The sequence below is a fragment of the Phyllobates terribilis genome, unplaced genomic scaffold (assembly GCF_046119375.1).
Source record: "Phyllobates terribilis strain yellow unplaced genomic scaffold, ASM4611937v1 Scaffold_7__3_contigs__length_470593459, whole genome shotgun sequence".
Taxonomy (NCBI): Eukaryota; Metazoa; Chordata; class Amphibia; order Anura; family Dendrobatidae; genus Phyllobates; species Phyllobates terribilis.
This window is the reverse complement of record NW_027362767.1, coordinates 269047234-269071176: the sequence shown is the minus strand read 5'-3', so window position 1 is coordinate 269071176 and position 23943 is coordinate 269047234. Positions and strand designations below refer to the sequence as shown.

The 23943-nt window shown below is 46.5% G+C and overlaps 1 protein-coding gene across 2 annotated transcripts in view; it reads left to right on the top strand.

Annotated features, from left to right (window-relative positions):
* Positions 1-538: 538 nt before the first annotated feature.
* The window catches only part of ASS1 (argininosuccinate synthase 1), a 48006-nt gene continuing 24601 nt past the window's right edge, over positions 539-23943 (top strand). The window contains exons 1-9 of one of the 2 annotated variants that reach the window (XM_073640739.1): positions 539-637; positions 4811-4872; positions 5366-5478; positions 6577-6645; positions 7277-7465; positions 13701-13757; positions 15474-15548; positions 21955-22025; positions 22947-22977. In XM_073640739.1, the coding sequence (XP_073496840.1) occupies positions 5371-5478; positions 6577-6645; positions 7277-7465; positions 13701-13757; positions 15474-15548; positions 21955-22025; positions 22947-22977 (600 nt within the window). In that variant the 5' untranslated portion in view covers positions 539-637; positions 4811-4872; positions 5366-5370. Of the gene's footprint in view, positions 638-4564; positions 4729-4810; positions 4873-5365; positions 5479-6576; positions 6646-7276; positions 7466-13700; positions 13758-15473; positions 15549-21954; positions 22026-22946; positions 22978-23943 lie in introns of those variants that run through there. The other variant, XM_073640740.1, reaches the window with a different exon arrangement.

Here is a 23943-nt window from a genome sequence, read left to right as displayed (position 1 = left end):
TGTAGATGACGCGCTGTTATGGGGGATCTGTAGATGACGCGCTGTTATGGGGGATCTGTAGATGACGCGCTGTTATGGGGGATCTGTAGATGACGCGCTGTTATGGGGGATCTGTAGATGACGCGCTGTTATGGGGGATTTGTAGATGACGCAGTGTTATGGGGAATCTGTAGATGATGCAGTGTTATGGGGGATCTGTAGATGACGCGCTGTTAAGGGAGATCTGTAGATGACGCGCTGTTATGGGGGATCTGTGCATGGTGCCCTGTTATGATGGTATCTGCGGATGACACCCTGTTATGGGGGATCTGTGAATGATGCACTATTATGGGGGATCTGCGGATGACACACTGTTATGGGGGATCTGCGGATGACACACTGTTATGGGGGATCTGCAGATGACGCACTGTTATGGGCAGCTGGCTGATGAATGCTTCCAGGAAGGACATAGTTAATATGATGGTGATTAGTTCCAGTGCTGTCCCTGCAGCCTGAGACTTTCCCAGGTAACCCCCCTCCTCACTGGGGCATGTACTGGGCACATGACGTCACACACACACCCTCTGCCCTCCCCTGCCTTCCTCTGCTATAAGGATCTGCTGGAGGCAGCAGCACAGTATCCAGCAGCAGCCGCACTGTGAGTATTCAGCTACCTGCCTGATGCCTCTGCGCCCTCCTGTCTCTCTGCTCCCTGCCTGATGCCTCTGCGCCCTCCTGTCTCTCTTCTCCCTGCCTGATGCCTCTGCGCCCTCCTGTCTCTCTTCTCCCTGCCTGATGCCTCTGCGCCCTCCTGTCTCTCTTCTCCCTGCCTGATGCCTCTGCGCCCTCCTGTCTTTCTTCTCCCTGCCTGATGCCTCTGCGCCCTCCTGTATCTCTGCTCCCTGCCTGATGCCTCTGCGCCCTCCTGTCTCTCTTCTCCCTGCCTGATGCCTCTGCGCCCTCCTGTCTCTCTTCTCCCTGCCTGATGCCTCTGCGCCCTCCTGTCTCTCTTCTCCCTGCCTGATGCCTCTGCGCCCTCCTGTCTCTCTTCTCCCTGCCTGATGCCTCTGCGCCCTCCTGTATCTCTACTCCCTGCCTGATGCCTCTGCGCCCTCCTGTCTCTCTGCTCCCTGCCTGATGCCTCTGCGCCCTCCTGTCTCTCTGCTCCCTGCCTGATGCCTCTGCGCCCTCCTGTATCTCTGCTCCCTGCCTGATGCCTCTGCGCCCTCCTGTCTCTCTGCTCCCTGCCTGATGCCTCTGCGCCCTCCTGTCTCTCTGCTCCCTGCCTGATGCCTCTGCACCCTCCTGTATCTCTACTCCCTGCTTGATGCCTCTGCGCCCTCCTGTCTCTCTGCTCCCTGCCTGATGCCTCTGCGCCCTCCTGTCTCTCTGCTCCCTGCCTGATGCCTCTGCGCCCTCCTGTATCTCTGCTCCCTGCCTGATGCCTCTGCGCCCTCCTGTCTCTCTGCTCCCTGCCTGATGCCTCTGCGCCCTCCTGTATCTCTGCTCCCTGCCTGATGCCTCTGCGCCCTCCTGTATCTCTACTCCCTGCTTGATGCCTCTGCGCCCTCCTGTATCTCTGCTCCCTGCCTGATGCCTCTGCGCCCTCCTGTATCTCTGCTCCCTGCCTGATGCCTCTGCGCCCTCCTGTCTCTCTGCTCCCTGCCTGATGCCTCTGCGCCCTCCTGTATCTCTGCTCCCTGCCTGATGCCTCTGCGCCCTCCTGTCTCTCTGCTCCCTGCCTGATGCCTCTGCGCCCTCCTGTATCTCTACTCCCTGCCTGATGCCTCTGCACCCTCCTGTATCTCTGCCTGTCTGAGCTGCTTTCATGCTGCCTTGCCCGGATCCTGACGTGTGGGGGACACGAGCTGCTCACCTCAGACTTTAGTCAATCTGTAGGTTTTCAGTAGCCATGAAGCTACTGATCTCATCCTGCCCTCCTCATCACACATCGCTGCATCTTATACTTCTCCTCAGGAAACTTTGCAGCTCTTCACAGAATCCTATATAAGGGAAGAGAACTAATGGAAGGAATTGTGATTAAATCAGGGAATTGCTAGATAAGCGATTGTCTTCTAAGTTGTTTTCTGTGGCTCCTCACAAGGGATAGAAAGTCACTTCTATATCATATCAGTGCATGTGTCCTAAAGGCAATGTTATTTCACTCTTTTTTTGTTCCCCATGCATATTAAAATAATGTCTACTAGCAGTCACCACTAGGGGGAGATCCCTGTATACAGAGATACATGGTAAGATTCTGTCTGCAGCCTCCACTAGGGGGAGCTCCCTGTATACAGAGATACATAAGGTTCTGTCTGCAGCCACAACTAGGGGGGGGGCTCCCTGTATACAGAGATACATGTTAAGATTCTGTCTGCAGCCACCACTAGGGGGAGCTTCCTGTATACAGAGATACATGTTAAGATTCTGTCTGCAGCCACCACTAGGGGGAGCTCCCTGTATACAGAGATACATAAGATTCTGTCTGCAGCCACCACTAGGGGGAGCTCCCTGTATACAGAGATACATGATAAGATTCTGTCTGCAGCCACCACTAGGAGGAGCTCCCTGTATACAGAGATACATGATAAGGTTCTGTCTGCAGCCACCACTAGGGGGAGCTCCCTGTATACAGAGATACATGATAAGATTCTGTCTGCAGCCACCACTAGGGGGAACTCCCTGTATACAGAGATACATAAGATTCTGTCTGCAGCCACCACTAGGGGGAGCTCCCTGTATACAGAGATACATGATAAGATTCTGTCTACAGCCACCACTAGGGGGAACTCCCTGTATACAGAGATACATAAGATTCTGTCTGCAGCCACCACTAGGAGGAGCTCCCTGTATACAGAGATACATGATAAGGTTCTGTCTGCAGCCACCACTAGGGGGAGATCCCTGTATACAGAGATACATGATAAGATTCTGTCTGCAGCCACCACTAGGAGGAGCTCCCTGTATACAGAGATACATGATAAGATTCTGTCTGCAGCCACCACTAGGGGGGGGGCTCCCTGTATACAGAGATGCATGATAAGGTTCTGTCTGCAGTCACCACTAGGGGGAGCTTACCATGTATCTCTGTATATAGGACGCTCCCCCTAGTGGTGGCTGCAAACAGAATCTAATCATGTATCTATCTATGCAGGGCGCTCCCCCTAGTGGGGGCTGCTGACAGAATCTTATCCTGTAACTCTGTATGCTGGGAGCTCCCCCTAGTGGTGGTTGCAGGTTCACTGAACTCTGCCCCTTCTCCTTTTGTGTTTTTTGCCATTTATTTTTTTAGCTAGTTGCAGAACTAGTTATTGTCTTGTGTAACATTATCACTGGAATATCTATGTCTTAAGATCCTCCATTATAGATGATGTTATTACACCAGTGATTTACAACACTGCCTGCAGTTCCTTCTGTGTCCTCTAGATGGGGCTGTAGAATCGTCTCAGTGTCATTTGTCTACTTTGCGGGGCAGGAGTCCTGTATAGCGTGTATTGTCTCTCTTCTCGCCCCCACATGCCCCTTTTGTCTTTGAATCATTCTTTTCTGTGAAGTTGTAAAAGTTTTAGCTGCTTTTTAATCATTTCTGCTTCTGGGTCACTCGTATATGAGGTTCATATTTGGTTTGGGTCCAGGGGGTCTGCCAGGCCAGTGGGTCCGGGCGGTCAGCAGGCGCCGCTTCCTCTGCTGTCATTTCCAGATGAGTCGCTGTGTTATGGTTATTGCTTATTCCGCTGCAGCCCCTCACACGGACACACACGTCCCATCCTTCTGCCTCTAATGTGAGCTGACAAGTGCCATAGACTACACATGGCTGCCCCTGGGGCTACACGACCTGACATCACACGTCTGCCTCCGGGCAATGTGTCCTCCGAGCTTTTGTACCTGGTGATCGAAGTGGATTCGAGTCTGGGGCGTTGATCCATCTAAGCTGAATAAGAACCTTGTGAAGCAAAAATGTCGAGTCCTAACCTCTGTAAAGCAGTGAGACATACAGGACCGCAGATAATCCACATCTAGGACCCTGTAGGGGTTAATATGAGTATTACTTGTGGTTTAGGGCAATGTAGGGTTATATCCGAGTATTGCAGGTGGTCTAGGGCTGTTTAAGGGTTAATGTGAGGATTAACTGTGGTCTTGGGCAGTGTAGGGAGGGGTTTAATGTGTGTATCCCTAGTGGTCTAGGGCAGTGTAGGGGTTAATATCAGGATCTAATGCAGTATAGGGATTAATGTGCGAATCCCTGGTGGTCTACGGCAGCGTAGTGGTTAATGTTAGGATTCCTATGCATCTATGGTCTATGCATATAAACATAACTACAGAATAGGAAGGAGCTGTAGTACCAGATACGGCCACACTGGTACATATGGCGCTATGCTGGGTTACATAATGCCTGGTGAGGGCTGTGGCCCATTTGTTCTGCTGATATGGGGCCCCAGGGCCATATATATGTGGCTCCCTTTATGATCTCATGTGCAGTAATGCCGCTGTCTGGTCTGCGCTCGTCGCTCTTTGTAGTTTGCCCTCTGGGTGATAGAACGATCAGGGAATTTAATCAGTTTCCACTTCTGGTGTTTTATCCGGAAGTTCCACCCGGCACAGACAATTATAATAGCCGGCGATTATCCTGCCGTATCCCTGGTGGTCTAGGGCAATGTAGGGGTTAGTCCTTATAATACCTGACGATTATCCCGCTGTGGTCACCCAGCTTTCCCAGACACAGATAAACTGAGGACACCTATAGAAGAGGTGAGTTCGGTGGCAGGTGACAACCGCTGGTCCTCAATGGTCCCTGACCGCCACGGTGACGGACACGTTTCCTTCTTTGCAGGAGCCGGTGATCACACAGCCGATCAGTGAGAAAAAGGCTCATCTCCAGGCGCTAAGATCTGGGTAAGTTGTAGCAGAGAAGATGGATGGGAGAGATGAGGAACATGGACACCTGACCTGCCAGGATGAGGCCAGTGTGCACAGGAGCTGACGTGACTGCAGTATATATACTGTATATACCAGAGAGTGCAGCAGCCGTGCGCCCAGGCACCTGTAAAATAGAGACCCTCGCTCACCCTCCGGCACTCTCCGCCTCCCCCAATACACATTATATATTATTAGCGCTGGAGCCCACCTGCCTTTCCCATTAGTTCTTTTTTTAGCCGGGGTTAGCGTCCCATACGTGGGGGGGGCACATGGCCGGTGGGTGCACACAGATTGGCCGGTCCGTGCTCTGTCGTGTGTACGGCCGTGACACAGTTGACAGTTCTCCGGTCACCGTCTGCTCACGCTTTGTATATACCGCAGTCACAGCCGCTTGTACCTGTTCACACTTGCATAGATGTGGGATGGATAATGGAGCCACATTGCTGAGTTTTCTCCGTCTCTCTCACAGACAAGATGTCGCAGAGTAAAGGCACGGTGGTCCTGGCGTACAGCGGGGGGCTCGACACCTCCTGTATCCTGGTGTGGTTGAAGGAGCAGGGCTATGACGTCATCGCTTACCTGGTGAGTTGTGAGCTGATAGCTTTGCAGGTTTGTCATTCAGGAGCCTGGGAAAGCTGTAGTGGCTGGCGGGTGAGTAGCCCCGACCTCCCCTGTTGTATCGGGTGTGTACAAGTGTCGCCTGCCAGCTGTCACTGAGATTCTGCTGTCGCTGCAGATCTGGAGATAAACATTCACCTTTGGGACCAGTCTCACATTTGCTGCGCTGTCACTTTAAATAGCAGATAACAGAGAGGAGTTTTGGGCAGGGAAGTATGCGCATGGGGGAATATGGGTGTCCATGTCTCGGGGTTGCCCTCCTCAGACGACCTTGATGCCCCGTAGAGCCCAAAAATCCTTCACTACTAAAGGCAGAGATCAGTTCCGGTGGAGTGGGGGAGGGGAAGTGACAACCAGAGAGTGCCGCAGCATAGGATTTGGGGTTGTCAGATTCTCTGTACATGTGTGGGGTAGGGGTGGCTCTGCAGTCTGGATTTTGGAGGAGTAGCTGTGAGGTCCAGGCTCCACATTGAGGAAGCTGAGTCATTTCTCCAGGACGGGGTGCGGCGGACTCATTTCCTTCAGGTAAATCTTGGATGCCGCCCGACAGCGAGTCTGTACAGATACCAGCAGGGAGCCGACACCAGGGCACCAGCACAGTTATGGCGCAGGTCCCACTGTGGTCTCCTCCCACAAGATCTCTGCTTGCTGTCAGTGAATGGAAACGTTCCTGTTAATATTCCGAGTCTGACCCTAATATAGGCAGAATTGGGCATGGCTAAACCCACCCATATACTTTATCAGTGCTAGTGGTGTACATGTAGCCATAAATGGGATGGAGTACTGCAGGCGCACAACAGTAAGATGCAACCAGTGATAATGGCAGCACAACACACGTCCTGATGAATCCAGGCCAAAGTGTATAGAAAGCTTCAGAGAGGATTATAGTCCCCCATCCTGACCTCGGGTTGGCAAATATAGGGACCGGACCCCTGTGGTTCCCCATAGGACGGAGGGGTGATCTCAATCAGCTCCAGCCTAGGATTATAATGACTCCGTAATAATCAGCGCCGCGGCCGGAGCGTCACAAGACTCCTTACTAATTATCTGTCTCCACCACAGGCAAACATTGGGCAGAACGAAGACTTTGAGGAAGCGAGGAAGAAAGCGCTGAGCCTGGGGGCGAAGAAGGTGACGCCACCACTACTATTGTGACATGGAGGGCCGATAACTAGAGATGAGCGGATCTGCTCCAACATCCAGGTCAGCGGCACCGAGATGAGATGCCCCAAATCTCTCACCTTCTGGAGCAGCTTTTGATTAGCTGAGGCTGGAGCAACGTCATCTGTACAGAACATTGCACAGGTGACATTGCCCCAGCCCCGACAAATCAAGTACAGCACCGGGGACGCCGGAAGGTAAGAGATTCCAGGGCCTCACGTCTAGCTGCCAGGCATCACTGACGTGGACCGGAGTACCACAGAACGATCCGCTCATCTCTACTGGTAACTCGTATAATAATGTAGGAGCGGCTGATCTCACCCTGCCTCCAATGGCTGATAACAGGGAGTAATAGATTGTACTCACCTGTCCTACAGTCTCCTCTCCCCAGTAATGGCTGATAACAGGGAGTAATAGATTGTACTCACCTGTCCTGCATTCACCTCTCCCCAGCAGTGGTGGGTATATTCTCCCTTGTATCTCAGCTCCTGTGGTATGTACCCCCTTGCATCTGAGCTCCTACAGTATGCACCCCCTTGCATCTGAGCTCCTACAGTATGCACCCCCTTGTATCTGAGCTCTGCTCCTTCTCCCCCTGCAGGTCTTTATTGAGGACATACGGAAGGAATTTGTGGAGGATTTCATCTGGCCGGCGGTCCAAGCCAACGCCATCTACGAGGACCGGTATCTGTTGGGCACCGCGCTGGCGCGTCCTTGTATCGCCAAGAAACAGGTGGAGATCGCCAAAAGAGAGGGGGCGAAGTACGTCTCCCATGGGGCCACTGGGAAGGTAAATATTATTGCTAATATTCCATTGTAAGGACCCCCCAGATCACCTCCTACAGAACTTACAGGACAGGCAATCAATCCTGACCCTGGAGCAGTGACCCTCGCCCCTGACACTCCAGAGCAGTACTCCCCCCCTCCTTTGACACCCCTGAGCAGTGATTTTCCCGACTGACACCCCTGAGCAGTGATTTTCCCCACTGACACCACTAATTATCTAATACAGGGGTTTCAAACACGCGGTCCGCGGGCTGCATGCGGCCCTTCAGGCTGCTTCATGCGGCCTGCAGGCACCATAGACCCCAATCGCGGCCCGGTCCAGGAGCCGCCGACAGCTGCGCTTCAGTTCAGTGTATTGCCGCGCAGAGACCGGCTCTCTGCACAGCAATACCAGTGTCAGCCGCCGGCCTATCAGAGGCCAGCAGCTGACATCTGCGTCCCAGCGCAGCGGTGTATGACATCACTGACACGCGCAGATGTCAGCTGCTGGCCTCTGATAGGCCGGCGGCTGACACTGGTATTGCTGTGCAGAGAGCCGGTCTCTGCGCGGCAATACACTGAACTGAAGCGCAGCTGTCGGCGGCTCCTGGACCGGGCCGCGATTGGGGTCTATGGTGCCTGCGGGCCACAGGTGCAGAAAGGACGCCGAGGGAACGGAGGACAGGTGAGAAGAATTTTTTTTTTCTCTTGTATGTGTAGAACGGCACAAGGGACAGTCCTCCAAGATGGGGACCAGGCTGGGGACAGTCCTCCAAGATGGGGACCAGGCTGGGGACAGTCCTCCAAGATGGGGACCAGGCTGGGGACAGTCCTCCAAGATGGGGACCAGGCTGGGGACAGTCCTCCAAGATGGGGACCAGGCTGGGGACAGTCCTCCAAGATGGGGACCAGGCTGGGGACAGTCCTAAAAGATGGGGACCGGTATGTGACATTACGACAAGATGGGGACAAAGATGGGGGACATTACAAATGCAGACCAGGGTGGGGCACATTACTACAAGATTTTGGCAGAAAAACTTCAAAATAAAGCATGAAAAAATATTTTGCCACTAAAAATGCTGCTTTATATATAAACTCAAGTAAACAAAAAAAGTGCATGTTTTATTATCGCCACATCCATAACGACCCAAGCTATAAAAAATAAAACAGCAAAAATGTTCAAAAGGTATATAGAAAAAAAATGGTATCACTAAAAATGTCACTTTGTCCTGCAAAGAATGGGGCCCCCCAAATTAAAAATTTTTCCGTGTGCGGCCCATATACCCAGCCGAGTTTGAGACCCCTGATCTAATACCCATGGACAGAGCATGAGAAACTCGAAGTCATATAATGTAATGCCTATAAATGGCCACCAGATGGTGATGCAGATAAACATTTCATTTCTAGTCTGGCACATTGGAAATCCGTATTAGTAGCTGCTGCTGTCAGGACATGCTGGGAGTTGTGGTTCCTACACGCTGGATAACATTTGGTTGGTTGCAGAGCATTAGCTTCTCTCATGAACAATAACTGGTTTATATATAGACCCACATAGCACCCGCTATATATATATATATATATATATATATATATATATATATATATATATATATATATATATATACACAGTTATATGAAAAAGTTTGGGCACCCCTATTAATCTTAAGCTTAATGTGTTATAAAAATTGGTGTTTTGCAACAGCTATTTCAGTTTGATATATGTAATAACTGTTGGACACAGTAATGTTTCTGCCTTGAAATGAGGTTTATTGTACTAACAGAAAATGTGCAATCTGCATTCAAACTAAATTTGACAGGTGCATAAGTATGGGCACCTCACCAGAAAAGTAACATTAATATTTAGTAGATCCTCCTTTTGCAAAAATAACAGCCTCTAGTCGCTTCCTGTAGCTTTTAATGAGTCCCTGGATCCTGGATGAATGTATTTTTGACCATTCCTCTTTACAAAACAATTCCAGTTCAGTTAAGTTTGATGGTCGCCGAGCATGGACAGCCCTCTTCAAATGATCCCACAGATGTTCAATGATATTCAGGTCTGGGGACTGGGATGACCATTCCAGAACATTGTAATTGTTCCTCTGCATGAATGCCTGAGTAGATTTGGAGCGGTGTTTTGGATCATTGTCTTGCTGAAAGATCCATCCCCTGCGTAACTTCAACTTTGTCACTGATTCTTGAACATTATTGTCAAGAATCTGCTGATACTGAGTGGAATCCATGCGTCCCTCAACTTTAACAAGATTCCCGGTGCCGGCATTGGCCACACAGCCCCAAAGCATGATGGAACCTCCACCAAATTTTACTGTGGGTAGCAAGTGTTTTTCTTGGAATGCTGTGCTTTTTTGCCGCCATGCATAACGCCTTTTTGTATGACCAAACAACTCAATCTTGGTTTCATCAGTCCACAGGACCTTCTTCCAAAAAGAAATTGGCTTCTCCAAATGTGCTTTTGCATACCTCAGCCGACTCTGTTTGTGGCGTGCTTGTAGAAACGGCTTCTTTCGCATCACTGTCCCATACAGCTTCTCCTTGTGCAAAGTGCGTTGTATAGTTGACCGATGCACAGTGACACCATCTGCAGCAAGTTGATGCTGCAGCTCTCTGGAGGTGGTCTGAGGATTGTCCTTGACTGATCTCACCATTCTTCTTCTCTGCCTTTCTGATGTTTTTCTTGGCCTGCCACTTCTGGCCTTAACAAGAACTGTCCCTGTGTTCTTCCATTTCCTTACTATGTTCCTCACAGTTTAAACTGACAGGTTAAATCTCTGAGACAGCTTTTTGTATCCTTCCCCTGAACAACTATGTTGAATAATCTTTGTTTTCAGATCATTTGACAGTTGTTTTGAGGAGCCCATGATGCCACTCTTCAGAGGAGATTCAAACAGGAGAACAACTTGCAAGTGGCCACTTTAAGTAGCTTTTCTCATGATTGCATACACCTGGCTGTGAAGTTCAAAGCTCAATGAGGTTACAAAACCAAAAAAAGTGCTTTAGTAAGTCAGTAAAATGTAGGTAGGAGTATTTAAAACAAGAAAATAAGGGTGCCCATACTTATGCACCTGTCAAATTTTGTTTGAATGCAGATTGCACATTTTCTGTTAGTACAATAAACCTCATTTCAAGGCAGAAACATTACTGTGTCCAACAGTTATTACATATATCAAACTGAAATAGCTGTTGCAAAAACACCAATTTTTATAAAACTTTAAGCTTAAGATTAATAGGGGTGCCCAAACTTTTTCATATAACTGTATATATATATATATATATATATATATATATATATATATAATATACACCCACTGTAGCACTTTCAGCACCACTTTGTGGACAGTTCCTAAAGTACCAAGGCCAAAACTATTCTCCTGCCCCTCATTACTAGTAATGGACGAACCCGAACAGTAAAGTTTGGGGTCCGTACCAAGTACGAACTCCGAACAAGGACTTCTCCAGTAAGTCCATGTTACTGTTCGGGTTCGGCAGCCTGAACAAAGCTTGTTGAAAGGCTGCAGCCCTCAGCTGTCTGGTTTATCTTGGCTTGTTATCAAAAATAGAGGGGTCCCCACGTCGTGGTTTTTTTTGTTAAATTATTTTAATAAATAATTTTAAAAAAACTGCATGGGGTTCTCCCTATTTTTGATAACCAGCCAAGGTAAAGCAGACAAATGGGGACTGGTATTCTCAGGCTGGGAAGGTCCATAAATATTTGGCCCTCCCCAGCCTAAAAATGGCAGCCCGCAGCCGCCCCAGAAAAGGCGCATCCATTGGATGCCCCATTTCTGGCGCTTTTGCCTGGCTCTTCCTACTTTACCTGGTGCGTTGGCAAATGGGGTAATGGTTTTGGGGTTGTTCTCAGCTGTGTTATATCCACTGACATCAACCCCAGGGGTTAGCAATAGAGAGGTGTCTATCAGACACCCGCATTACTATCCCCGTAACCAAAAGCAATAAACACACACACACAGAAGTCCTTTAATTGTAAAAAGTACTCCCCGACCCTGTTTTACCCATTTATTACGTTTAAAAAATAAAATAATCCAAAGGGGTCCGCTGTAAATCCATCCCATGTGCCATGACGATCCTCGACTCTGCTACATCCGGATGCAGTGCTGAGCAGTGACATCAGTAATGTGACCTCTCAGCACGGCGGCTGGAACACACTGACAGTTGCATGCGAATCCGGCTGCTGCGACGAGCGCTGACGTCAGTAAGGTTATTGTTCTCAGCCGATGAACTGCTTTAACCTTACTGACGTCACTGCTCAAAGCTTGAGAAGTTTTGTGGGATGGATTTACAGCAGACCTCTTTAGATTATTTTATTTTTTAAAGGTAAAAGAGGGTAATTGTTGGGGAGTGCTTTTTACAATTAAAGGACTTTGTGTCTGTGTTTATTGCTTTTGACTACTGGCTTAGTAATGGGGGAGTCTGATAGACGCCTCTCCATTACTAACCCCTGGGCTTGATGTCACCGGACATTACACAGCTGACAACAACCCAAAAACCATTACCCCGATTGCCATCGCACCAGGGCAAGCGAGAAGAGCCGAGGTTAAGCGCCAGAATTGCCGTATCTAATTATTGCACCATTTCCGGAGCGGTTGCAGGCTGGTGTTATTAAAATCCATGGCCCCTTTCCAGCCTATTAATATCAGGCCGCAGCTGTCTGCTTATCCTTTCCTGGTTATCAAGAATATGGGGGACCCAACTTAATTTTTTTGGCTCCCCTTTTTAATAACCAGTAAAGGCTACGCAGACAGTTGTGAGCTGTAATTAATAGGCTGAGAAGATCCATGGATATTGGCCCCTCCCCAAAATAATAACACCAGCTCACAGCTGTCTGCTTTCCCTTGGCATTTTTTTCATTTATTTATTTTAGTATTTTTCATTTATTAGTAATAAATAAATGAAAAACCCAACGCGGGCCCTCCCTATTTTTAATACCCAGCTAAGGGAAAGCAGACGGCTGTGTGCTTATATTAATAGGCTGGTTATTGGGCCATTCCTAACCGACACATATCAGCCTTCATCTGCCCCAGAAGTGGCGCGTCATATTTGATGCGCCAATTCTGAAGCTTAGTCTTAGCTCTTCCCGATTGCCCTAGTGAGGTGGCAATCGGGGTAATTGTTTTTTGGGGTTAGTAACAGAGAGGTGTCGGTCACACACCCCCGTTACTAACCCAGTAGTAAATATAAATTAACACACAGAAAAAAAAATTATTTGAATAAAGACTCCCTCACACCTCGTACAACCATTTATTAATAAAATGATCCCACAAAGTAATCCCGATTCCATGTCCATTTTCTTCTTTGTCTCTGGCGCCTGTGGATAGTAGTAAAGCTACCACTATGTACAGACGCCGGCTGCTGAATACTCTCATCAGCATCGCCCGCTCTCGCTCCTACCAGGCGACACTGACCAGAGTAGTAGTCATCAGTCGACGCATGACCGGCGGTAACCTTTTCACCGCCTTTCACATGCTGTCCTCTGTGTGACAGCGTGAGAACCGGGATACCCAGCGGCTGTGACCGGTGGTGACTTCAGTAAGGTTACAGTTGGTCAGAGCCAGTGTTTCCCACACTGTCACACAGATGACAGTGTGGGAACCGCCGGATATTCGGGCAACCCATTTGGTTCAGGTACCGTTCTGGTACCCAAACCAAACTTTTTAATACAGTTCGGCAGAGCCCGTCGGACCCGAACATCCACGGGTCCACCCATCCCTACTCATTACATAGCTGAGAACCATACAGAAAGAAACTGCATGAATAACAATTCCTCAATAGCTTCTTATTACAGGAATATTGATTCTCTCTGTCATCCTGGGAGATTAAGGTAACCTGTACCTGCCTGTGGAGCCGTAGACACAAAATCTGATAAAGTATTCGATCGCTGCTGATGGGGTGCAGATAACATCCCTATTGTCAGATCCCTCCTGTGTATAGCTGTAAGTCTTTCACCCAGTCTTGTATGCAAAGACTCAGATTATATCAGGATATGACCACTAGAGGGAGACACAGACCACGTTCCATACAATCCTGTACTCTCATACGGGGTAATAGATAATATAGTTGATGTCACCTGCAGTCCTATGTAACACAACAGATAACACATGATAACTCTGAGTACAGATAATGTAGTAGATGTCACTTGCAGTCCTATGTAAGAACACAGGTAACACTCTGCTCTATCAGTACAGTGCACTGTGTGTTCTCTTTTCACCTCCTGCTTTTTCTTGCAGGGGAATGACCAGATCCGCTTTGAACTGACCTGCTATTCTCTGTATCCGGAGGTGAAGGTAAATGTGATCATCATCCACTACGATATACAGTACAGACCAAAAGTTTGGACACACCTTCTCATTTAAAGATTTTTCTGTATTTTCATGACTATGAAAATTGTACATTCACACTGAAGGCATCAAAACTATGAATTAACACATGTGGAATAATATACTTAACAAAAAAGTGTGAAACAACTGAAAATATGTCTTATATTCTAGGTTCTTCAAAGTAGCCACCTTTTGCTTTGATGACTGCTTTGCACACTCTTGGCATTCTCTTGATGAGCTTCAAGAGGTAGTCACCGGAAATGGTTTTCACTTCACAGGTGTGCCCTGTCAGGTTTAATAAGTGGGATTTCTTGCCTTATAAATGGGGTTGGGACCATCAGTTGTGTTGTGCAGAAGTCTGGTGGATACACAGCTGGTAGTCCTACTGAATAGACTGTTAGAATTTGTATTATGGCAAGAATAAAGCAGCTAAGTAAAGAAAAACGAGTGGCCATCAGTACTTTAAGAAATTAAGGTCAGTCAGTGCGAAAAATTGGACAAACTTTGAAAGTGTCCCCAAGTGCAGTTGCAAAAACCATCAAGCGCTACAAAGAAACTGGCTCACATGAGGACCGCCCCAGGAAAGGAAGACCAAGAGTCACCTCTGCTTCTGAGGATAAGTTTATCCGAGTCACCAGCCTCAGAAATTGCAGGTTAACAGCAGCTCAGATTAGAGACCAGGTCAATACCACACAGAGTTCTAGCAGCAGACACATCTCTTCAACAACTGTTAAGAGGAGACTTTGTGCAGCGGGCCTTCATGGTAAAATAGCTGCTAGGAAACCACTGCTAAGGACAGGCAACAAGCAGAAGAGACTTGTTTGGGCTAAAGAACACAAGGAATGGACATTAGACCAGTGGAAATCTTAGCTTTGGTCTGATGAGTCCAAATTTGGATCTTTGGTTCCAACCACCGTGTCTTTGTGCGACGCAGAAAAGGTGAACGGATGGACTCTACATGCCTGGTTCCCACCGTGAAGCATGGAGGAGGAGGTGTGATGGTGTGGGGGTGCTTTGCTGGTGACACTGTTGGAAATTTATTCAAAATTGAAGGCATACTGAACCAGCATGGCTACCACAGCATCTTGCAGCGGCATGCTATTCCATCCGGTTTGAGTTTAGTTGGACCATCATTTATTTTTCAACCGGACAATGACCCCAAACACACCTCCAGGCTGTGTAAGGGCTATTTGACCAAGAAGGAGAGTGATGGGGTGCTACGCCAGATGACCTGGCCTCCAGTCACCAGACCTGAACCCAATCGAGATGGTTTGGGGTGAGCTGGACCGCAGAGTGAAGGCAAAAGAGCCAACAAGTGCTAAGCATCTCTGGGAACTCCTTCAAGATTGTTGGAAGACCATTTCCGGTGACTACCTCTTGAAGCTCATCAAGAGAATGCTAAGAGTGTGCAAAGCAGTCATCAAAGCAAAAGGTGGCTACTTTGAAGAACCTAGAATATAAGACATATTTTCAGTTGTTTCACACTTTTTTGTTAAGTATATAATTCCACATGTGTTAATTCATAGTTTTGATGCCTTCAGTGTGAATGTACAATTTTCATAGTCATGAAAATACGGAAAAATCTTTAAATGAGAAGGTGTGTCCAAACTTTTGGTCTGTACTGTATAGGAGAGAGAAAATCCTGAGAAATTATTTTTTTGACTTTTTTCCCTTTCCCTGTAGATCATTGCTCCATGGAGGATGCCAGAATTTTACAACCGTTTCAGAGGACGCACTGACTTAATGGACTATGCCAAGGTACAGAAATTCTCTACTATATACATGTATTGGGGCAGTATTATAGTAGTTATATTCTTGTACATAGGGGGCAGTATTATAGTAGTTATATTCTTGTACACAGGGGGCAGTATTATAGTAGTTATATTCTTGTACATAGGGGACAGTATTATAGTAGTTATATTCTTGTACATAGGGGGCAGTATTATAGTACTTATATTCTTGTACATAGGGAGCAGTATTATAGTAGTTATATTCTTGTACATAGGGGCAGTATTATAGTAGTTATATTCTTGTACATAGGAGCAGTATTGTAGTAGTTATATTCTTGTACATAGGAGCAGTATTGCAGTAGTTATATTCTTGTACATCGGGGGCAGTATTGCAGTAGTTATATTCTTGTACATAGCGGGCAGTATTATAGTAGTTATATTCTTGTACATAGGGGGCAGTATTACAGTAGTTATATTCTTGTACATAGGGGGCAGTATTACAGTAGTTATATTCTTGTACATAGGGGCAGTATTATAGTAGTTATATTCTTGTACATAGGGGGCAGTATTATAGTAGTTATGTTCTTGTACATAGAGGGTAGTATTATAGCAGTTATATTCTTGTACATAGGGGGCAGTATTATAGTAGTTATATTCTTGTACATAGGGAGCAGTATTATAGTAGTTATATTCTTGTACATAGGAGCAGTATTATAGTAGTTATATTCTATTACATAGGGGCAGTATTATAGTAGTTATATTTTTTTAGATAGTGGGCAGCATTATAGTAGTTATATTCTTGTACATAGGAGCAGCATTATAGTAGTTATATTCTTGTACATAGGAGCAGCATTATAGTAGTTATATTCTTGTACATAGGGGGCAGTATTATAGTAGTTATATTCTTGTACATAGAGGGCAGTATTATAGTAGTTATATTCTCGTACATAGGGGCAGTATTATAGGAGTTATATTCTCATACTTAGGAGCAGTATTATAGTAGTTATATTCTTGTACATAGGGGGCAGTATTATAGTAGTTATGTTCTTGTACATAGAGGGTAGTATTATAGTAGTTATATTCTTGTACATAGGGGGCAGTATTATAGTAGTTATATTCTTGTACATTGGGAGCAGTATTATAGTAGTTATATTCTTGTACATAGGAGCAGTATTATAGTAGTTATATTCTTGTACATAGGGGCAGTATTATAGTAGTTATATTCTTGTACATAGGGGGCAGTATTACAGTAGTTATATTCTTGTACATAGGGGCAGTATTATAGTAGTTATATTCTTGTACATAGGGGGCAGTATTATAGTAGTTATGTTCTTGTACATAGAGGGTAGTATTATAGGAGTTATATTCTTGTACATAGGGAGCAGTATTATAGGAGTTATATTCTCTTACATAGGATCAGAATTATAGTAGTTATACTCTTGTACATAGGGTCAGTATTCTAGTAGCCTAAAAGCCTACAACCTGCTGTAACCCACATTCCAGGGCAGCAGGGTGGCTCAGTGGTTAGCACTGCAGCCTTGCAGCTCTGGGGTCCTGGATTCAAATCCCACCAAGGACAACATCTGCAAGGAGTTTGTATGTTCTCCCCCTGTTTGCGTGGGTTTCTTCCGGGTTCTCCGGTTTCCTCCCACACTCCAAAGACATACTGATAGGGAATGTAGATTGTGAGCCCCAATGGGACGGTGCCCATAATGTCTGTAAATTGTCTGAATTGTAAAGTGCTGCAGACTATGTTGGCGCTATATAAATAAAAAAATTATTATTATTATTCCACTATACTGCTGCACGACCACCTCTACCCTCACCTACTGTATCCTCACCTATCCCTTGTCGACTGTGAGTCCTCGCAGGCAGGGTCCTCTCTCCTCCTGTACCAGTCTGTGACTTGCATTGTTCAAGATTATTGTATTTGTTTTTTTATTAGGGAGCAGTATTATAGTAGTTATATTTTTGTACTTAGGAACAGTATTATAATAGTTATATTATTGTACTTAGGAGCAGTATTATAGTAGTTATATTCTTGCACAGAGGGGGCAGTATTATAGTAGTTATATTATTGTACATAGGAGCAGTATTATAGTAGTTATATTATTGTACATAGGAGCAGTATTATAGTAGTTATATTATTGTACATAGGGGGCAGTATTATAGTAGTTATATTCTTGTACATAGGGGGCAGTATTATAGTAGTTATATTCTTGTACATAGGGGGCAGTATTACAGTAGTTATATTCTTGTACATAGGGGGCAGTATTATAGTAGTTATATTCTTGTACATAGGAGAAGTATTATAGTAGTTATATTCCTGCACATAGGAGGCTGTATTATAGTAGTTATATTCTTGTACATAGGGGCAGTATTATAGTAGTTATATTCTTGTACATAGGGGCAGTATTATAGTAGTTATATTCTTGTACATAGGAGAAGTATTATAGTAGTTATATTCCTGCACATAGGAGGCTGTATTATAGTAGTTATATTCTTGTACATAGGGGCAGTATTATAGTAGTTATATTCTTGTACATAGGGGCAGTATTATAGTAGTTATTTATTATTAGTAATATGTGATGTTTAGGATGATGGAAGTGGGTTGCAGTAGTTGTCCTATGCACAGGTTGTGTCGCTTTCACCTGACTGGTTGCTGTGCTGCATGTGTGTAATGTGGATCAATCAGTGACTGTAATGAATCCGGTGATCAATCATCATTAGTGAGGATTGTGGTTGTCATTGACTCCTCTCACCCCTGCTCCTGGCCGGGCAGCTCCTGTGTCACATCTAGGGGGTCATTAGCTCTCATACAGATGATCAGTGAGTGGTGGTTGCGGGTTTTGTGTTTGTGTGTGGGATTGTGATGAGCTGGTGTCAGGATGTGACAGATTTGCCCCCTGGCACAGCCCGAGCCGCTGATTATTACCCATTCAGAATAAACAAAGGGCGTCATTAATTGACTAACAAGCTCTTGAAAACTAATGAGTCCAGAGCTGTGGAGCCGCTGGAGCGCAACGCTTCTCCAATTCTCCCTCTGCTACAGCAATGCTACAATCCTCTGCCCTGTCCCATCTGGGGTCCGCACTGCCGGCCCAGCTGTGACACTCACTTACAAGAATGTCAGTCATTTCTTACTTCTGTCTGGTCCTAGGAAAGCTGGGTGTCGTGTAATCTGGCGAACGTGCTACCTGAGCTATCTACATGTTCCAGAAGTAGATCTGTCCAGTAATGTAGTGAATCATCCGCCAGAAGGCTGGGAAAATTCATAGATGGCGGTATGATTTGAGCATTGTATAACGGCAAAATATTGGCATGGTATGGCAGAATTAGTTACGTAATAACATATTGCAATGCGGTACTTCTGGACACTATATAAGACATACATTCGCACGGTATATCAGTATTATTTCGATATTAAATACCAGTGGTTTATGTGCACTATATGGTCATTTAAATCCTATAAAGATTAGAGGTCCCCCACAATGTCCGGTCCAGAGTCCCCCCAAACATTGATTTGACCCCGGGTGAGTGCATTACAAGTGTTTTATTGGAATTTTCCATGAGAGGCAAAGTAAGTACCCCCCCTTCCCTGCATCGCATCTCTCCTTATGCCTTCACTCCTCTTGCCCCCAGGCCGCCTCTTATCACAGGGATATGAGCAGTGCTGTGCAGATCGCTATCAGGAGACCCTCCTGGTTTTTGGAGGGTCTCACCCCCCTCTGATAATTGTTGTCATTCTGGAAATAGATAAACTTATGTGTCCCGTCAGCACCCGGGGCCTCGGATGAGTTAACACCAGACCCGGCTTCTAATTAACTGGCCGGGCTCACACTGGCCCGGTGGCCTTTCACTGCATTCCTAGGGGCTTCCAGGCCATTCAACGCAGGGACAATACATTCACCGCAGCAAGAAAAGATACAAATTGGAGTTTTGTTCTCGGCCGGTTATAAAATCCTCAGAGGGACAATGAGGAAAAGGAAATAAAGGCAGCGGCCATCAAAGTGGTCCCGGAGGGGCATGTCACAGCCCAGGGCATAGGGGTACATTATATTGTATGGTACCACAAGGTATCTTTCTCCCAGGGGTATGGATACATTACATCATTACATTACAAGGTACCACAATGTATCTGAACCATAGACATGGGGATACGGTATATTAGAGGGTATCGCAAGATATCTGATCCTTGGGCATAGAGATATGTTATATTATATGGTACCAAAAATGTATCCGATCCTTGGGCATTGGGACACATTATATTACAGGGTATCACAATGTATCTGAGCCATAGGCATAGGGATACATTATATTAAAAGGTATCACAAGGTATCTGAGCCCTGCGCATAGGGATACTTTATATCATATGGTACCACAAGGTATCTGAACCTTTGGCATAGGGATACGTAATATTGCAGGGTTTCATAATGTATCTGAGCCCTGGGCATAGAAATACATTACAAGGTACTACAATGTATCTGAGCCATGGGCACATTCAAGCACCAGACATAAGGAGACCTTATACTACAGGATATCCAAGGACCTCTCATAGGAATGTGTTAAATTACAGAGCACCATAATGAATGTAATTTACATGTATACTGAGTGGTTAGTGTGACTCTGTGATTAAGATGCTGTGACTCGATCAATAAATTCCAGATATTAAAATAAAGGGGAATGCCTCTTAAGGAATAAGATGTGCAGTTTTCCAGGATGTAGTGGCTATGTCTTATTACTTTTACGCTTGTAAATTTTACCCACTGAGCCAGAGGACACGTGCAGTGCAACTTACTGGTTTTGTACGCATTTAAGGTATTTTGCATATTAAGCCGGGGATACATGCACACCAACTTTCTAGCTTTGATGATATCTTTACTCACTGAGCCGGGGGAACACATGCACTTTGTCTTGCTAACTTTGCTGGTAGTGTGGGTTGTTTTACTCAGTGAGCCAGGGACACATGCACAGCATCTTGCTGCTGTGAGGGGCGATCATCGGTGCGTTATAATGAAGTGAATGAGACAATGAAGTTTCTTCCCGCTTGTGACATCTTCATTATTTCAGTCCTTTATATAGTGTCAGCTCGTTAGTATGAGCGCTGCTCCGGGGGCCGCGCTGCTGAACATCACCTACCGGCCTTTCTTCTATGTGTGGGTGTCATCGCTCCATTAACCGGAAGCTTTGGGTCCTTTGTTGTGTTCATCATGGGTGCATTGCTTACCCCTCATTGCCTCGCCCAATTTAGGGGGGGACGCATTTGGAGAAGCCTGTCGACCACCTATGGGGGTCCTCCGAGGCCCCAGTCGGGATCCTCTTTTTCCCGTGATGGGTTTGTTAACATATTAGGGTCCCCACTGAGACGGAAGCGACTCTGAGTTATTCTGATGCCCCGGCCCAGACGGGGAAAATGGAGATTTTTACGGATTTTCTGTGGGAAGGGAGGAATACATTTTCTGGCGATTCCGTGAAGTGTGAGTGTTTTTCACTTGTCATTAAATTCCCCCGGTGTTTATAATGCATAGAATCCATCTGTCTGCTCGCTCGCTTGTACATGACGTGCGGCACTTCGGCACTGGCGGCGCGCTATGTCGGCTTTGTGCTTCCATTTACTGCACATTTGTGGAAATGTAAAAATGTAAAGTCCAAACAGGTGGTGAATTCATACATTCTGATCAGTGGCGGGGAAGAGTTCTCCAAATCCCCCACGTACCCATCGTGAAGACCCTCGGGCCGGGGCCCTTTCAGTGGTGTAGGGCCCATGAAGATGTGATGATCTAGCTTTCCCTTTAAGGGCCCCATCACCATCGTTGGTACCTCTGTCTATATACCCGGCCCAGGTGACACGCCTCACACCGCCATACTCATCCCATACCCAATAGCCCCCATTGAGCCCATTATCTGGCCGTCCCGGCCCCCATAAATCACCCGGATTACTTATAAACCAGAGGACAATGGCCGCCACCACACGGCCACCAGAATGACAGATTGACTGGGGAAGACACAATTGATTTTATAGATTTGCTTCCTGAAATGTTGGCATCGGGGGCCTCCCCCCGAGCATCAATAGACCCCAGGACGCACAATAAGCGACATTCGTGCTCATGTACACGGCGTATAAGGGAAGATGGCCACCCAAAAGTCCCTCACAAAATAGTATAATGGACCATGGTGGAAGCTAAGATGAACACACAGACGATGCCAGGTATCTGATATCTTAGTGTGTGTAGGCCGATGCCTGAGGCTGAACTACTGACAGTCTGATGTCAGGTGTTGTCATAGCAACCATCTTCATCAGTGTACAAACACAAACATGGCTGCCGGCAGGACGTACACAAGGCCTACATGTAGACGATGAAGCTCGTTATTTAGGATTTATTGGATTTTTATAAAATATCTGCTCCAGAATAACAATAAAATATATCCAACAGAAACATGGCATCCCCGTACCAGTGACCCCGAAGAGCCCCTGGAGCATGGATGAAAATATCATGCATATAAGGTAAGAGACACCAACAAAACACTCTGGGTGCAGGATAATGACGCTGACACTCTGGGTGCAGGATAATGACGCTGACACTCTGGGTGCAGGATAATGACGCTGACACTCTGAGTGCAGGATAATGACGCTGACACTCTGGGTGCAGGATAATGACGCTGACACTCTGGGTGCAGGATAATGACGCTGACACTCGGGGTACAGGATAATGATTCTGATATTCGGGGTGCAGGATAATGTTGCTGACACTCGGGGGTGCAGGATAATCATTCTGATGTTCGGGGTGCAGGATAATGATGCTGACACTCTGGGTACAGGATAATGACTTTGACACTCTGCGTACAGGATAATGACGCTGACACTCTGGGTGCAGGATAATGACGCTGACACTCTGGGTGCAGGATAATGACGCTGACACTCTGGGTGCAGGATAATGACGCTGACACTCTGGGTACAGGATAATGATTCTGATATTCGGGGTGCAGGATAATGTTGCTGACACTCGGGGGTGCAGGATAATGTTGCTGACACTCGGGGTACAGGATAATGATTCTGATATTCGGGGTGCAGGATAATGTTGCTGACACTCGGGGGTGCAGGATAATCATTCTGATGTTCGGGGTGCAAGATAATGATGCTGACACTAGGGTACAGGATAATGATTCTGATATTCGGGGTGCAGGATAATGACGCTGACACTTTGGGTGCATGATAATGATGCTGGCACTCGGGGTACAGGCTGATATTGCTGACACTTGGGGTACAGGATATTGACACTCGGGCTGCAGGATAATGACACTGACACTTTGGGTGCATGATAATGATGCTGGCACTTGGGGTACAGGCTGATTCTAACACCCAGGGTGCGGGATAATGACACTCAGGGTGACTGCAGATAATACATGTGATTTTTCTCTCTTTCAGCTATGAGGGGGGGATCCTGGAGAACCCTAAGGTGAGTGACAATGTAATTCTGGATTGGATAGTTTCCATAACAGAGCGGTTTGTGATATGACAGTCTTCAGTCTCATTGATCTCCGCTGTGTGACCCCCTCCCCTATTGCCTATAATACCATGAGAGGTGTCCCAGGAGCTTACAATCTATCATATGTCCCTTCAGTGTACGGCAGTGATGTTGGCTTACCTGGATGAAGCTGACATTTTTTCTGCAGCGGCTCCCATGTCTGACAGCAGTGAAGACAAATAATCTGCCGGCACTAATCAGGATGAGCGCGTGCAGAGGATGGCACCGCTGCTCCCATGTGCCACAGCCTGAGGGCAGGATCCACTTTGCTCCAGTATTGTGATAACACTTCAGTCTTTGATCACTGTCACCTGAGCGGCTGCTTCATAGTACTGAAGCCCAGAAAATTCATTCCTGGGATGTTAATGTCTGAGCAGCTAATAGAACAAGTGATTTCTCAAAATTCACCACAAACTTCCATTTTTACTGACTCCCACAGTCTCGGGATTATTCACTTCTTGAAGACCAACGTCTTAAGCACTTACTGCCCCTTTGGCTGTTATAACCTGCTGCCGAAGTAATGCATAGTCAGCATTTCTGAGGAATCTCATCCCATACCTCATGGGCAATGGCTCCCTCTAATATTGGGTTGTCAAGAGAGTGGTCCAAAAAGAGCAGAGAAGAGATAATTGTACAAACAAGGAGAAGGATACAAGATGCCGTGTCAGAGACTGTTCCTACAGATATGGCAGGAATCAGTGGTCACATAAGAGCACCTGCTGCACTACCTGAACTTAGCAGGAAGAGGAGGCCATCACTGGCTGCCACCAGATTCCTGAGGAGTTGGTGCTGAAAAACCTGCGAGTGAATGCAAAACATGCAGTGAGATCCAGTGGCAGCTGGCGCTTGAGTCTCAATTTGTACAGTAAGGCGCATTCTAAACGCTGACCATCTCTG